The following is a 17,601-nucleotide window of genomic DNA, read 5'->3' on the forward strand; positions in this document are numbered from 1 at the left end:
TTCGTACGTAAGTGTGACAGGGAGGCAACACGTTGAACTTGGTTCGCGGTAGGCCCTCTGACACTACAGCAGGTATGGAGTTCTCTGTAAAGAAAACCTCGGCTAAATTCGCCATTCGGCTCCATTGCCGCCATTCCACGTAAGAACTGAGTATACATGTAGGTACAATCACATAATAAATAATAGTTCTAGGGCCCAAAATACACTTGTAAGTTTTACTTACGTAAGTAGGGAACTTACGTAAGTAAAACTTACAAAAGTGTAACTCAGGCCTATTAGGTACAGAAGACTCACTCTCTAACAAAACGCGTCTGTTACGATCAGCACAGATATGGCCGCTAGGTGGCGACAGCGCCACGCGCGGCTTATGGCTAGCCACCAAAATTGGTGTGGAACGGATGTACTTTTAGCTACCTGTACCAAAGCGACGAAATCGCGGAGTGAGCCACGCCTGATAATGTATAGGTATCTAGTAGAAACCTACTTATTGGCAACTGGCAGTCGGCTACTGCTAAACCTCTTATTTTGTAAGTCGGTAAAGAATCATAAATTATAATAAGTACTTGTCAAGCTACAACCACCTTGATCCTAAATTACAAAATGGATAAAATAATACATTTTTTTTAATTTTACGACTATAAATTACATGCAAAGCAAGGGTTCCATTTCGTATTCTGAACCGCAGATCACTGTCGCGCCCACGTCGCCCCGCTACGGCGTTCGCCTGAAAAACACTAAAACGTTAAGCATTTGCATCACGAAAGCTAAAGGGCAGATAAAAGTAACGATTACGATATTCCCTCATTTAAATTCCCAAACATAAATAACCCTTAATGTACTCATGTACTCCGTAATGTCAAAAGGAACCCTAATTTATACCGAGGAGTTCGTCGACCTTCTCGCTGCGGCCCACGGCTAACTTCAATGCGGCAAAATTAAAAAAAAGTCGCCGTCAGCTGAGCGATCGCGGCTCTATTCACTCGGGACAGAACTGTCATGGCATCGCGATCGATGGCTAACCCGTGCCTAGGAAAAGTCGGGGAAATTGCAAATATGCGACGCTAAATGTCACGCAACGTTATAAACGCTATGCGACATCGTTAGTGGGAGCACTGCGCTAGTTTTAGTGGTGTTGTTTAGCTTTTTCAGTGGCTTTTCAGTGTTTTTTCAGGGATTCTAATTTTATTCTCGTCTAACGAGAACCTAGTTGCACTTTTTCTGGGTGAGTTTTCAACTTATTTATACATTTAGCAACCTCAAAACTGTTTTTACTTGTAGTATATGTATTAACAACTGTGTATTGGTAGTTACATTTTAATTAATATACTTCATATTCCTTCAAAATCGATTTGTGGGTGGGTTAGAAGATTTCATAGCTATCCCGCTCGACTATAATCCGACCGCGGCGAAGATGACGTAACGATGCGGCGTTTCGTACAATAGACCGCAATTTAAATCAGCCGGTTAACTGTTGCTGTCCCACTTTTCTTTTCCGATAATTTTAGTTTTTAATTACGACAAATTATTATATTTCTAAAGAGATAAATATAATGTGATACCCACCATCGATACTAACATATTACGCGCGTTATTTAATTCTTATTTTAAGTTATAACATTGTAAAACGTCCGTTTTTGATAAATCAATAATTACTTTCTTAGTTTCTTGCGACTTACGATAAATTAAAAAAAAATTGAATATATTTTTTTAAACAAATCGAAGATATAGATAACATAGATAAAGGTGTTTTATTGTAGGTACTGGGACTTTTAGGTACTTAACCAAAAGGTCAAAAGAAGGTTTCCCAATAGGTATAGTGGATTTTCCTTTGTAAATGCCAGAGGAATAATCTGATAAAGGTCACATACGTTATTCTCGTATCCTGAATAAATCACCAATGAATAATAATGTTAATTTCTTTGAAACTTTTTCTTGAATGATTAATTTAATTGCCAAAAAGATTCTAATTGGAACTTAGAGAATATAACCAAACGGAAAGGCCTTGTCTGTAATTTTCTGTACAAAACAGTCTGCCGATTTTTGCGGGGGAGGGGCACGTCAAATGTATATCTAACGTAAAAATAGCCATGTCAGATAAACCTCAGTCCATACATTGTGTATGACCATTTGCCGCCTATCTTCGACAGCGGGGAACACCTGTTAATGATATCCTCTAAGAATTGGAATGGTAACTAGGAAACAATTTAGCTAATTCTGACAAGATTCTTGTTTAGGGTTATTAAAAAAAAAATGATTTGGACAATTGGGGAACAAATTGAAATTGACATAAAACCCCTTTACGGCTAACACCAGTTTGACATATATGGACATAGAATTTTTTTATTCAACATCACATTGGGGCGGAAAGGTTCTCGAGTGGCGACCACGTACCGGAAGGTGCAGCGTGGGTAGACCCCCTACAAGGTGGACTGATGACCTAGTAAGGCCGGAGCCCCACTGCTGTGCACGCTATGTACACGGCCCACGTTTTAATACAAACCGTGGGCAAGCCCACGAAATTTTGTATAGGAACGTGGGTCATGTACATAGCGTGCGCAGCAGTGGGGTTCCGGCCTAAAGGTCTCAGGAGTCTGCTGGATTGGGTGGCACAAGAGCAGTCATTGTCAAGTCAAGACTGGGCACTCTTTGGGGGAGTCCTATGTCCAGTAGTGGACGTCCTCTGGCTGATATGATGATGATGATGATCACATGAAATGGCAGAGTTAACACTGACATATTCACTAGCATGTATATAACTTACTTTCTATTCATCTAGCTCGTACTAGGGAATGCAATAACCGGCCGAACTTCATAACCGGTTTCGGTTACGGTTATGGTTATAATCGGTTATAAATTTACAATAAAGTAATTAAAAAATTACGAAAATAAAGGTAAAGTATTAGTGAATGTAAGTATAAGTCTTCGTTTTTTAATAAAACACACAAAATACAGAAAAAGTAAAATATGACCTTGGACGTGATACAATATTCAATAAAAATATTTCATAATAAGGGAAGTAAATTTGGTATACTTATTTTCATTATTAAAGTACACGAATGACAAAAAATATAGTCACAGGCGTCACAGCCAAAAAGGCAGGATTTTGTAGTCATTAGATGATGAAAACATTGAATTTAAGTCATAAATAAATAACCGAAAAGGGGTCATCCATTAATTACGTCACACGTTTAGGGGGAGGGAGGGGGTCAAGAAAATGTGACATATTGTGACATGGGGGAGGGGGGAGACACAAACTTTGTGACGTCACTTTAACTTCATCAGTAACCGATTTTTTTTTTTAATTATTTTATTCGCTGTACATTTAAATAACAAGTTTTTAAAACAATAATTGTTTTTATTCTTTTAATTTTCTTTCCTAAGCAGTTTTGGGTTATAAAATTACTAATATTTATATCGTCAAAAATATTTTGATAAAATATTAATAATACGTAGGTACTTACTTAATTCGATTTGGCGATTTCGTAGAAAAAATGTGACGTCACACTAGGGGGGAGGGGTTTGCCAAATGTGACCAAATGTGACAAGGGGGGGGGGGGGGGGAGGGGTCAAAAAACCTAGAAATTCGTGTGACATAATTAATGGATGACCCCAAATAACCGTAACCGGTTATTCGAGTTTCCAATATTCGGTTATGAAATTTTGTCAAAATATTCGGTTATACCGATTATTTCGGTTACGGTTATAACCGATTTGCATCCCCTAACTCGTACTTAAATATTAGTGGGAGCAAGATGTATAAAAAGTAAGTTATGCATATGTTAGCAAATATCTCCGTTTGACACTGCTAAAAGACAGTCGTGGTAACGCTACTTGTACCTATCTATAAAGGAAAATTTGGCTTGTTGTGGTTTAACATAAACAAAGATATCATTATGTCAATAATTGAATTAATATCATAATATTGATAAAAAGGGCAAAATGTTAGGAGATAAGAAACTTATATTATAATTCCAAAAGAGCTTACAGCTTTGTGTTAACTAATATTTATAATATGTTAGATAAGTTATATAGGAAGTTAGTCAACCGTGTCAAATGTTACGTTATCTGATACTAAGTGTGCTAATTGTGGTAGAGATAACACATATATTCATGCATGTGTGTGAATTATGCTTAGAGCATTTAATAACCGGATTAGCCTGTTAAGAGTTTACCCCTCTGCCGAAAACCTTACACAATTGTGCATACTTTTGTATGGACTGACGTTTATCTCACATGTTAGTTGCGAACGATCGGGCGCGTGATGCAAACTCATCAACCAATCGCGTTGTGGCGTTAAACTGTGTGACACCGCTGTACTGACAGGCGTGGCTCACTCCGCGATTTCGTTGCTTTGCTACAGGTAGCTAAAAGTACATCAGTTCCACACCAATTTTGGTGGCTAGGGGCTATTCATAAATTACGTCATTTCAAATTAGGGGGGGGGGGGTCTGGACATCGGATGACGGTAGCATGAAGTAGGAGGAAATGGGGTCATTAGAAGGATGATTTTTGGATGATTATAGGGGGGGGGGGGGTCCAAAATCGTCAAAAATCGATGACGTAATTTATGGACAGCCCCCTAGCCATAAGCCGCGCGTGGCGCTGCCGCCACCTAGCGGCCAGTGTTGGCCGAAACGTGAATGCAATTGAAAATTGTTAACCATTAACCAGTACAAATTGAACCGTCAGCTGTAACCGTCCGATACCGTTTACGGTTCAATTTGTAATGGTTAATGGTCAATTGCAATTAACGTTCGGCCAACACTGCTAGCGGCCATATCTGTGCTGATCGTAACAGACGCGTTTTGTTAGAGAGTGAGTCTTCTGTAAGCACCTAGTACTATTATTTATTCTGTGGTGTACAAGTAAATTGCACATGCATCATATTGTTCATTTGCCCCATCAGCATTTAGTTTTATATAAAGGTGTCGTAATTAGTCAAGAACTACCTATTCATTCACAATATATTCACGTTCGCTATTCTATAAGTGTGCACACCTATCAAGTTATAATAAATCAAGTTTATCTCAAGAAATCGTCTTTCGTGTTCCAAATTACTATCAAGATAATTATCAAGTAAATGTTAGAGTTAGCAAGTACTCTAACATTAATGGTCCTTCGAACCGGATACTGCCATAAGGCCTGAAGTAATATATAAGTCAAAGATCGGGAAGCCTGCATCAAATTATAATATTTGGATAATTACTATATAGAGTTTTTCTCAGAATTGTCGATAAGATACTAGTTTCCCTGCCACCGAAAATGCTTTTTAAACTAATTAGGTAATTTAGGTTGTAAGTTAGAAGGACAACGCTTTGCCAAATGACTCAGCTTAGTTCCACTGAAATAGTTCACGTGTAGGTACCTAATTAATTAAGAGGAAAGGGGACGGCCGCTTCTATACAAACGTAGTTCCCATTTTCCTCTCTGGATATTGACATTATGGAAAATACTTCCATGCGTTATCCCGGCATTTTGCCACGGCTCATGCCGCCTGGGGTCCGCTTGGCAACTAATCCCAAGAATTGGCGTAAGCACTATTTTTTTACGAAAGCGACTGCCATCTGACCTTCCAACCCGAGGGGAAAACTAGGCCGTATTGGGATTAGTCCGGTTTCCTCACGATGTTTTCCTTCACCGAAAAGCGACTGGTAAATATCAAATGATATTTCGTACATAAGTTCCGAAAAACTCATTGGTACATGCCGGGGTTTCAACCCGCAACCTCCAGATTGAAAGTCACATGCTCTTACCGCTAGGCCACCAGGGCTGTAGACCTGAGTACATACATGGTTTTAATTTCAACTCGATACCTCTACGCGTTCCAGAGATAAAGGGTCTTGACAGACAGACGGACGGACGGAACATAAAGTGATCCTATAAGGATTCCGTTTTTTCCTTTTGAGGTACGGAACCCTGAAAATACGTTCAATCAATTTCGCTTTTTCGTCACAGACCGACACACAGACATAAAATCAAACTTAAAACCCTTTTATTCGGACATTTTAAAAATATTCCTTAATAAAAACACTCAAATCTCTAAAGTCATTTGGCAGCGAAAGTTGAAATCTGTGAGAGATATGCAAAAGGTCTCATACTTAGCTTATTACATTTGGCGTGTGCCCAACAGTGGGGCGCGTTTTTTTTCGTGCAATTATGTATACCTATTACGTACCTAAATGTATACCTATCATCATCATCAATATTTAAGAGCTATGCTCTTCTCGGTGGAGTAATCGCCACTCTTCTTTTTGTTGGGCCAGCCTTTTAACTCCCTCGTACGACATGACACAAACTCTATCTTTTATTTGGCTGAGATATGTGAGCCTGGGCCTTTCTCTGCGTCTTTTCCCCTCAATCTTGCGCTCCAGGATGTTTAAAAAGAATCTGTCGTGCTTTGGTACTGCCGGATCAGGTGGCCAACCATCTTGCCTCTTCTGTACTGACCTACCTATACCTATTACGTACCTAAAAAAGTTTATCAGTACGTATTATAAAACAAAGTCACCCGCCGCGTCTGTCTGTATGTTCGCGATAAACTCAAAAACTACTGAACAGATTTTCATTTTTTATCAATAAAGTCTCTTAAGGAAGGTTTAGGTGTATAATTGGTTAAGGTTTTGAGCAACCCGTGCGAAGCCAGGGCGGGTCGCTAGTATTATAATAAAACTTATTATTCGGATGAAATAAAAGGCTTTTTTATTTATTATTATTATTCGGACTATAGTTACCTCTGCACGAACATACATACATACACACACAAAAAAAAGGAAAGCATGCAAAAGACGGGCGAACAATATAAGCATGTAAAAACCGTTGAGATATTACTATAGAGAAGCTAATACCAAACAATGAAATGGTCACAATCGCAACCTGTACCACGCGGTATCGTCTTGGGTCGTCCCATTCGTTTTTCGTCAAGTTCTTAAATTAGACCTATTCTGCTTTCGTCACTCATTCTACATTGAAAGCCACCGACTATTGTGACGAATGTAGAATGAGTGACGAAAGCAGAATAGGACTAATTTAAGAACTTGACGAAAAACGAATCGGACGACCCAAGACGATACCTATCACGCGACCAAAACGTCGGAAGGGCCGTAAAATTCATGGCGCTTACGCGTTTCTTAGGTCGCGAGACTCACGCTCCGCTCATATGGTTTGTTGTCAATAAAGTGTCATTCTATGGAATTTGCTAACTATGTAAACAAACCGCCATATTGAAATTGTCTCTGAATGATGAATTTACTAGTGACTTTAGTTTAGTGTGCTAGTTCTATATGTTAGTTATAATAGTTCAGTGGTAACGACTATATCACTCTGGTTCTATATATAGTTACTGGTTTAATGTTAATATCTGGGACACCGAGCTTTGCTCGGACAATATATAAAAATCAAAAATACGCGTTTTCCCAGAGATAAGACCTAGCTAGATCGATCTTTCGCCCCCGAAACCCCCATATAGCAAATTACATCGAAACCGTAAGAGCCGTTTCCGAGAATGAGAATCCCCGAAATATATAAATAAATATATACCTATACAAGAATTGCTCGTTTAGAGATATATCTTATCTTATCTTGTCTTAACGTTATGCTATCTTTTGTTACAGGGAGAAAGAGCCAACCTGCGAGAGGGACTCCTCCTTCAAGCAGGCGCCGCACCAGTCCAACGGATCCGAGTCCTCGTCATCATCAGCGGACACCGACTCTCAGGGCTCAGGGTCCGAAGCGCGGCCCCAGCGAAATGTGCCCCAGGTAAGTTTGCTGTAAATATTTTACAAGTAAAGTATGTCAAAATTTTGCTTTCTATTTTCTTGTTTTCTAAAATATATACTCATTAACCTTTTTCCAGGCCGCACGAAACTACAAGGTTCACCCAAAAAATTCAAATATATTAAAATTAATGCAGCTTTAATGATTCATTTAATGACAAGTCACTTTTCCCGAAAGTCAAATCGAATATGAACCTTATATTGTACTCCTAAGGTTGAAATTCTTTTGGCGCGTATGTGGTCGTTAAGTGCACTATGCCTGGAAAAGGGTTAAACTGACTTTGATAAAACCGCTTATCACAATAAATTGGAAACTTAAAAAAAAATATGGGAATTAAAAAAAATACAAGACCTCAAAGTTTTTTTTTTACTTCCAAAGAGGAAAAGAATAAGTATACCATTCGATTATTTACATTTTATTTAAAAAAATATTGTACAGCAACAATATACATAAACGTAATATTTCACCGACAAAATATTTTCTTGTTTTGCATACATCGAAACGGCTTCTAACGTTACATGCTGACGTCACGATGTATTGTCATTTTGTTAGGAGCGTTTCGTCAGTAAAGTGCGGGTGCCAGACTTTGACCATCATTTGTGACCTTTGTATTTCTTTAAGACTATGGGTCCCATACAGACATTTGATCCTCAAAACAAACCTGATCGACAGATACCATTCATAAAAAAATGTCACATACCCTATTATATTTTTGTTGCAGCGTGAAGAGAGGCGATTTGAAGCCGCCCTCGCCCCGCGGGTCAATCAAGCCAATCCATTATTAAGGTTTGTATTTGCAGAGTTAGACCAAGAAAAGTCTGCCGCGATTTTGATAGCCCATGCAGTGCAATATAAATGATTTATTGTCAGACCACAAGTACAAATATAAAAGATACAAGTCCTTTTCCGCAGTCTATTTACCATATTTATGGTGTACAATATTTAATATCATGCACTAAGTAAGTAAGTAAGTAAGTTTTGATGACCGGTTTGGCCTAGTGGGTAGTAACCCTGCCTATGAAGCCGATGGTCCCGGGTTCGAGTCCTGGTAAGGGCATTTATTTGTATGATGATACAGATGTTTGTTCCTGAGTCATGGTTGTTTTCTACGTATTTAAGTATTTATATATTATATATATCGTTGTCTGAGTACTCACAACACAAGCTTTCTTAAGCTTACTGTGGGGCTTAGTCAATTTTTGTAAAAATGTCCTTAATATTTATTTATTTATTAACTACATGCAGTCGAGTTATATACAGTATTTACAAATACTACATAAAGTCCCCATAATTATCCTCCTCCTCCTCATAATTTCATAGAAGTTTGACGTTTAAAATGACACTTGCACTGCGTGGGCTATCAAAATCGCTGCAGACTTTTCTGGGTCTAAAACTCTATCAAGATATGTTTGTGAAATAAAACTATAAATAGACAGATTAACACGTATATTGAATTAAAAATACATCCAGTCGTTTCCTTCACTACCGTCGACGTCAGGCGTGGCTCACTTCGCGATTTCGTCGCGTCGCTACAAGTACCTACATGCGGCCCACACCAATTTTAGTGTCTAGCAGTACATAGTAGTTGCCGCGCACCGCTACGGAACGGACGCTCGCGCTTGCGCCACCTTGCGGTCATATCTGTCGTAATAGACGCCGCCGCCGCCGGTCGCGCAATGTTGTGGCCGGGCCGAAAACTAAACTGATCAGGGGGCCAATTTTTGATTTTAGAGCGCTCGATTTTGTGATTTTCCCTTCAATATATCACCACTACTAGGCATTTAAACTCTACTAATAGAATTGAAAACGAGTGATTAATACCACTAGATTCCCAATATCTATCGCTCGTATTACTGAATTATCAATTCGCCGTTTTTAGGGTTCCGTATCCAAAGGGTAAAAACGGGACCCTATTACTAAGACTCCGCTGTCCGTCCGTCCGTCTGTCACAAGGCTGTATCTCATGAACCGTGATAGCTAGGCAGTTGAAATTTTCACAGATGATGTATTTCTGTTGCCGCTATAACAACAAATACTAAATAGTACGGAACCCTCGGTGGACGAGTCCGACTCGCACTTGTCCGGTTTTGTTTCACAGACTTTCGAGTGTCGAAATCGAGCGCTCAAAATTCAAAAATCGGCCCCATGACTAGTCACACAAATAAATAAATAAATATTATAGGGACATTCATACAGAAATGACTAAGTCCCACGGTAAGCTCAAGAAAGCTTGTGTTGTGGGTACTCAGACAACGATATATATAATATAGAAATACTTAAATACTTAGAAAACATCCATGACTCAGGAACAAATATCTGTGTTCATCACACAAATAAATGCCCGTACCGGGACTCGAACCTAGGAGCATCGGCTTCACAGGCAGGGTCACTACCCTCTAGGCCAGACCTGTCGGCAATATACCCTATATATTTACTTATTTCCAGGTCTCGAACTTTACCAAACTTCGGAGGTAAACGCGAGCGCTCTGTGTCCCGCTGCGATACATCGCGCCGCGCCCACCACATCACCATGGCCAGCGAGGATCTGCTCCAGCCAGGACACGTGGTCAAGGAGAGATGGAAGGTATGTGTGGCCCGCTCACACTGAGGGGGCGAGCGTTCTGTGTCCCGCTGCGATACATCGCGCCGCGCCCACCACATCACCATGGCCAGCGAGGATCTGCTGCAGCCAGGACACGTGGTCAAGGAGAGATGGAAGGTATGTGTGGCCCGCTCACACTGAGGGGGCGAGCGCTCTGTGTCCCGCTGCGATACATCGCGCCGCGCCCACCACATCACCATGGCCAGCGAGGATCTACTCCAGCCAGGACACGTGGTCAAGGAGAGATGGAAGGTATGTGTCCCTCTCACACAGACGGCTGTGTCCCTCCTCGCGGCACCACATCACCAAGGAGAGCGAGGATCTACTCCAGCCAGGACACGTGGTCAAGGAGAGATGGAAGGTATGTGTCCCTCTCACACAGACGGCTGTGTCCCTCCTCGCGGCACCACATCACCAAGGAGAGCGAGGATCTACTCCAGCCAGGACACGTGGTCAAGGAGAGATGGAAGGTATGTGTCCCTCTCACACAGGCGGCTGTGTCCCTCCTCGCGGCACCACATCACCATGGTGAGCGAGGATCTACTCCAGCCAGGACACGTGGTCAAGGAGAGATGGAAGGTATGTGTGTCCCGCTCACACTGAGGTGGCTATGTCCCTCCTCGCGCCACCACATCACCATGACGAGCGAAGATCTACTCCAGCCAGGACGCGTGGTCAAGGAGAGATGGAAGGTAAATAGGATGGAGTCGGTAGTGCTGCACTCTGCCGCCAGAGTGCAGCACTACCGACTCTAGTAAATTCATAGACTAACTTATACATACTGTGCCTTAAACTGTTTTTTGACAAGTTTTCACAGACAATAAAATATGACATTGATGCATCAAGGCGGTTTGTTAACAAGCCTACCGGTAAACGCGAAAATCGAAATTTAGTTATCTGCCTCTTTATCGCTCGAATGTGCAAGAGTGATAGAGAGGCAGAAATCGAACTTTCGATTGTCGTGTTTCACGGTAGGCCATGTGATTGACCTAGTGACGCATAATGTGTCATTGATAATGTCAATGAGGTTTGTTTACTGTATGTGCTAGAGGTGCCACCTACGCAGAGCTTTGCCTAATATTCCCTATTGAAATATGTATACGGCGCGTCATCGTGAACCTGTTCGGAATGCACGATGGTTGATATTAGGCTGTTGCCGCGAGCGTCAGTGGACCTCTTTAACGCTCAAAGGGTTGACTAATTATTCTGACTAAAAATGCTCACTTATGAGTGTTGCTAAGGTAGAGTTCGACCAAGATAAGTCTGCAACGATTTTGATAGCACACGCAGAGCAAGGGTTATTTTAACCTTTTGAACACCAAGCGGCGCATCCATTTGCCTTGCCACTGACGCCACGGGGGTAAAATTTTGTTTTGTGAATAAATAATGCCAACCTAAAAGTAGGGTGTTTTTCAGTAGTGTTCATCAAAAAACGATCGACGTCAAATGCCGTCTTTGGCGTCGATGTCACGATTTTGCGTTGACGTCAATTGCCGTCTGTGGCGTTCGAAAGGTTAAACGTCAAGCTTCTATGAAATTTTGACGCATAAATAACACTTGCACTACGTGTGCTATCAAAATCGTTGCAGACTTTACTTGGTCTAACTCTATAATCATAAATTGTTTACCTTTCAGGTCGTGAAGAAAATCGGCGGTGGGGGCTTCGGCGAGATCTACGAGGGTCTGGACCTGGTGACCCAGGAACAGGTGGCCCTGAAGGTGGAATCCGCGAGACAGCCCAAGCAGGTGCTGAAGATGGAGGTGGCCGTGCTGAAGAAATTGCAAGGTGAGCTCTATGGTGGTGACTAGGACCTTGGATCTACGAGGCGTTGGAGCTGGTGACCCAGGTACAGGCTCTGGAGGTGGACGCGGCAGCCCAAGCAAGTGCTGAAGATGGAGGTGGTTGTGCTGAAGAAACTGCAAGGTGAGCTCGGTGGTGACTAGGACTTGGGCTCTACGAGGGTCTGGAGCTGGTGAGCCAGGAACAGGCTCTGAAGGTGGACGCGGCAGCCCAAGCAGGTGCTGAAGATGGAGGTGGCTGTGCTGAAGAAACTGCAAGGTGAGCTCGGTGGTGTGGTGATATTTGGTGCCTATAGTACTTGGAGGTAGATCTACGAGGGTATCTTCTTCTTCGTCGGTCCCTCATTGCTGAGGATCGCGACCATGTATGCTCCGTCTTCACAGTGTGCGATCATAGGCCACATGGGTCACGCACTGCATGCTGCCGCCAACCACCCTCTTCACAACATCAGACCATCTCACAGACACTTGCCAGACAGACATGTGCCGCGATAGTAGAGGACGCTGGTTCGATTCCAGCCTGGGGCACTGGAGGCCTTGGTCACTTTTTCTTACTATATGATATTTATTTCAGTTTATCAGACAATCTCGTGGGTGCTTTTCCTCGCGCTCGCTTGCCGAGGGTAAATACCTAATAATAATAACCTAGCAAGAGACTACAAGATCAGCCCTATGTATAAAAATATTTGAAAGGATATGAAAATAAATAAGTTTTTGGCAAAATTTTCATTTTTGGTACAAGCTTTTATCGCTGACTGTACTTTTCCACAGGCAACTAATATACATCGAGACAATTCTAAAAACCTCAAACACAATTAGGTTTCGTTGTTTAATCATCCTATGGCCACCTCCTGTCTCCATCATCAGATCAGCTCGATGGTACCATAATATTGCATTGTCACCCGACTTACATTAGGTATGCATGCAAATTTTCAGTTTAAATTTAAGTTGGGAAGTGTGTCAAATTTAACTTGCAAGATTTGACCCGTACATACATGCATACCTAGTTAAAAAGTTATAGTAGTTTGTGTTACAAGGGATCAAAATGATATATTTCCGTCGTAGTGAGGGATTCTATTGTAGAATCCTAAGCGTAATGAGGGATTCAAGTGTTAACGCCCAAGACGAAATAATTTTGATACCGTGTGACACATACTGCTTTTCACATCAACTATGAGGAAAATGAAAAATAAATAAATGGGGAAATTATCATGTATCAAAACACTATTTAAGCTAAAAAAATTTATGTAAAAATGAAAAAAAAAAATGTGTCCTATAACAGAAAAGTACCACTTTGATCCCTCGTAGCAGGGAAGAAAAGTGCCACTTTGATCCCTCCTAGCAGGGAAGAAAAAGCCCCTTTCCGAATAGGTGACGTGAAAAGTATATTGCAAGTTAATAAAGAGCTTGTAAAAACGAAATGCTGTTGAAGCAATACGATAAGTCTTACCAAAAAAGCCGCGCAGTGTACAAAAATATCGATTGAAGAATTATTCGTCCAACAAATTTTGCGAATCTGTAACCAATCTTATGTTATATCTTCAGGCAAAGAGCACGTCTGCCGCTTCATAGGGTGCGGTCGGAACGCGCGTTTCAACTACGTAGTAATGCAATTGCAAGGGAGGAACCTTGCAGAGTTGAGGAGGGCGCAGCCGAGGGGCGCCTTTTCACTGTCCACCACACTCAGGTGAGCTCATATATCACTTGAGGAACCTTGCAGAATTAAGAAGGGCACAGTTGAGGGGCGCCTTTTCACTGTCCACCACACTCAGGTGAGCTCATATATCACTTGAGGAACCTTGCAGAATTAAGAAGGGCACAGTTGAGGGGCGCCTTTTCACTGTCCACCACACTCAGGTGAGCTCATATATCACTTGAGGAATCTTGCAGAGTTAAGGAGGGCACACATTGAATGATTTAATAAATAAAATAAATTATATTATAAGTAGGGACATCCTTGCACAATTTGACTAAGCCCCACAATAAGCTCAAGAAGGCTTGTGTTGTGGGTACTCTGGCAACGATATATATAAATATGATATACTAATACTTAAATACATAGAAAACACCCATGACTCGGGAATAAATATCTGTGCCCTTATTATAAATGCCCTTACCGGGATTCGAACCCATGACTATCGACTTCATAGGCAGGGTCACTACACTACCCACTAGGCCAGACTGGTCGTCAAAATTTGTGTTTAATAATATCCTATTTATATTTTTCAGGTTGGGCCTGCAAATACTCAAGGCGATAGATTCCATACACTCGGTCGGATTTTTACATAGGGATATTAAACCAGTAAGTTTCCCAGTTTTTCTTTAAGTTACCTTTACTTGGAAAAAAAAAATTACAATTTTAGTCTCTTTACAACATTATTCGATCAAAGCCACACGACTCCGCTGGCTTGGTCACCTGGAGAGGATGGGGGGAGGATCGTGCTGTGAGAAGAGCGTATGTGGGCACCCGGGGGGAAAACGTCCGTCTGGGCGTCCCAGATACCGCTGGAGTGACGCAGCCCAAAAGACCTGTCCGCCCTCGGAGTACCCAACTGGCGCGAAGTGGCGCAGATAAAGCAGAGTGGCTTGTGTCAGAGGCCAAGATCCTCTTTGGGTCACTGAGCCAGTGATGTATGTATGTATGTATGTATGTACAACATTATTCGAGATGAATAGGCGAAAATAATAACAATCTAGATACTAATTTATACTCGTACCAAAGAGAATTTAGTACAGAGTCGGATTGTCAAAGTAAATTTTGTAGCCACAGTAAATTTACTGCCATCTCGGAATGGCGTCATACCTTTGGCCTATGCTCGTGTAGATGGCGATACTTTTTGACATTTAACAAATTTAACACATATCAGTGAAAGAACAGGGATCAAAGTCGAATGGCGTTCTACAAGTTTCAATCATGTGTCGAAAGATGGCAGTAAATGTACTGTGGCTACAAAAATTCCTTTGACCATCCACCACGAGTGAATCATCGAAAGGCATACAACGTTTCGCATAATGTATTTTTCGCAAATGTTTATTTGCCTTACCTATACTCTGTATCTTTAGGTATTTAAATAAAAGTGAACAATTTGTAAATTTTCGGGTAGTTATAACATTTATTGGTTAACCGACCAAATACAAAACCACCTGGATCAGTCACTGAACGACCTGACTTTAACCTACATTATTTGATCGTGTAATGTTTTCATCTACCCTCAACTGGCTTAAGGAGCCATTTGAGGGTAGATTTTGTTTTTACTTTTATTTAAATACCCAAAGATACAGAGTGTAAATGAAAAAAGTTTGACGTTTAACAAATAACTTTAATTTCAGAGCAACTTTAGCATAGGCCGACACCCATCAAATTGTCGGAAGGTGTACATGCTGGATTTTGGTCTAGCCAGGCAGTATACAACCAGCAACGGACAGGTCAGGCCTCCTCGCGCCGCGGCAGGGTTCAGAGGTTAGTTTCATAGAATTACTGAACGGATTTCGATAGAATTTTGTCTAGATTATGGTATAAAAATAATATCTAGCTCTAGCCAGTGCAAACTTAGTCGCCGTGGCTGAAACCGGCCAGGATAGGATGATGATGATGATTATGAACAAAAATAATATGGCTTAGGGTCGGCAACGCGCATGTAACACCTCTGGAGTTGCAGGCGTTCATGGGCTATGGTGACTACCATCTTACCATCACATAGGCCGTATACTTGTTTGCCACTGACGTGGTATAAAAAAATAGTCAGTACTTCAGTAGATTACTAGTATAAACAATGACAACTATAGTCTTAAGGTACTTGCTATGTTTACACAACAAATATAAAAAAAAAAACTAAGAAAAAAAAAACATTTTTCTGTCTATATTTTCTATCATTTATATTTTCTATATAGAAAACAAAACAAATGACTACTATAAAATTTGGGCAAGTTAATCGCTGTACATTTTGTAAGCACAAAAATAAAACAAAAAAAGTTAATTGCTCGCGCATCCCTGGTGGGGATCGAACCCACGACCTTTGGATTAGAAGTCCAACGCGCTATCCTCTGCGCCACAGGGACTGTGAGTGAGCGCGCGAAATTACCGCTCGCCTGCTATTGAGTGTTTGTATTAGTATTGAAATGTCGTATGTGCACAGTTTGTAGGTTATTTTCTGGTGTTTTGTTTCTCAAAGATGTTTTTTGGGTTCCGTACCCAAAAGGTAAAACGGGACTCTATTACTAAGACTTCGCTGTCTGTCTGTCACCAGGCTGTATCTCACGAACCGTGATAGCTAGACAGTTGAAATTTTCACAGATGATGTATTTCTGTTGCCGCTATAACAACAAATACTAAAAACAGAATAAAATAAAGATTTAAATGGGGCTCCCATACAACAAACGTGATTTTTGACCAAAGTTAAGCAACGTCGGGCGTGGTCAGTACTTGGATGGGTGACCGATGTTTTTTCCCTTTTTTTTTCATTATGGTATGGAACCCTTCGTGCGCGAGTCCGACTCGCACTTGCCCGGTTTTTATAGTGTGAGAAATCGATTAAATATGTTGTTAATTATACTTCATGGTTAATTTAGTATGTTCATTGTTATCTATGGCAATATTTACATAGGTGTTAGTTGTATGTATTTGAGCAAAATAAGCGTGTATGTATTTGTTTTGATGGGCTACAGCAGCGGTCGGCAACCTTTTAACAGCCACATAGTAGTTAACGAAATTGAAGCGGGCCGCACGTTAATATTTGTGACTTTATGAGACATTGTCATTTGTCAACATTACATACAAAATAGACAGGGGGGCTTGCGGGCCGCAAGTGAGAGGTTCGCGTGCCGCATTCTGCCCGCGTGCCGCCTGTTGCCGACCGCTGAGCTACAGTACTAATTAATTTCCAACCGAATCTCGTGAAATTTTGTGAGCAGGTTTGATACTTATATGGAACTTTTTGTCGACTCAGGTTTTGCTAAATTTTCATAAACAAGAATCATAGAGCTGTTTAAGTCAGACGTTCCATTAATTAACGTCTGTTTTAAATGAAATGGCGCCGTTCTGTCCATAAGTGTAGAAATAAGACCCATTAAATTTGTTAATACATATGTTGAAACCAATCTGAGTAGCGTTTATTAAACACGTCACAAACATAAAAGACGAATACCATATACCTACTATATTATAGGAATCAGTGAAATATCAAAAATACTCCACAGTCATGATTGGTGTCGTAACCATAATAATTACAGAATGCCGAAATTGCCCCATATTCATTGAAAAAAATACACATTATTTTCTATCTCCAGGTACAGTCCGCTACGCGTCAATAAACGCCCACAAAAACAAGGAGATGGGCCGCCACGACGACCTGTGGTCACTCTTCTACATGCTGGTAGAGTTTGTGAACGGGCAGCTGCCGTGGAGGAAGATCAAGGATAAGGAGCAG

At 41.0% G+C, this 17,601-nt stretch overlaps 1 protein-coding gene and 1 non-coding gene across 2 annotated transcripts in view; one reads left to right on the top strand and one right to left on the bottom strand.

Moving 5' to 3' along the window:
- The window catches only part of LOC134803665 (nascent polypeptide-associated complex subunit alpha, muscle-specific form), a 113,978-nt gene that overhangs the window by 62,718 nt on the left and 33,659 nt on the right, over positions 1 to 17,601 (top strand). Inside the window, exons 3-10 of the mRNA XM_063776454.1 lie at positions 7,611 to 7,755; positions 8,495 to 8,559; positions 10,219 to 10,357; positions 12,011 to 12,161; positions 13,721 to 13,862; positions 14,405 to 14,477; positions 15,506 to 15,635; positions 17,462 to 17,601. Coding sequence (XP_063632524.1) covers positions 7,611 to 7,755; positions 8,495 to 8,559; positions 10,219 to 10,357; positions 12,011 to 12,161; positions 13,721 to 13,862; positions 14,405 to 14,477; positions 15,506 to 15,635; positions 17,462 to 17,601 — 985 coding nt within the window. The remainder of the gene's footprint in view (positions 1 to 7,610; positions 7,756 to 8,494; positions 8,560 to 10,218; positions 10,358 to 12,010; positions 12,162 to 13,720; positions 13,863 to 14,404; positions 14,478 to 15,505; positions 15,636 to 17,461) is intronic.
- Positions 16,162 to 16,234, bottom strand: Trnar-ucu (transfer RNA arginine (anticodon UCU)). The gene has a single exon. It is a non-coding gene; the product is annotated as a tRNA-Arg (tRNA).

This window comes from Cydia splendana, chromosome 27, assembly GCF_910591565.1.
Source record: "Cydia splendana chromosome 27, ilCydSple1.2, whole genome shotgun sequence".
NCBI lineage: Eukaryota > Metazoa > Arthropoda > Insecta > Lepidoptera > Tortricidae > Cydia > Cydia splendana.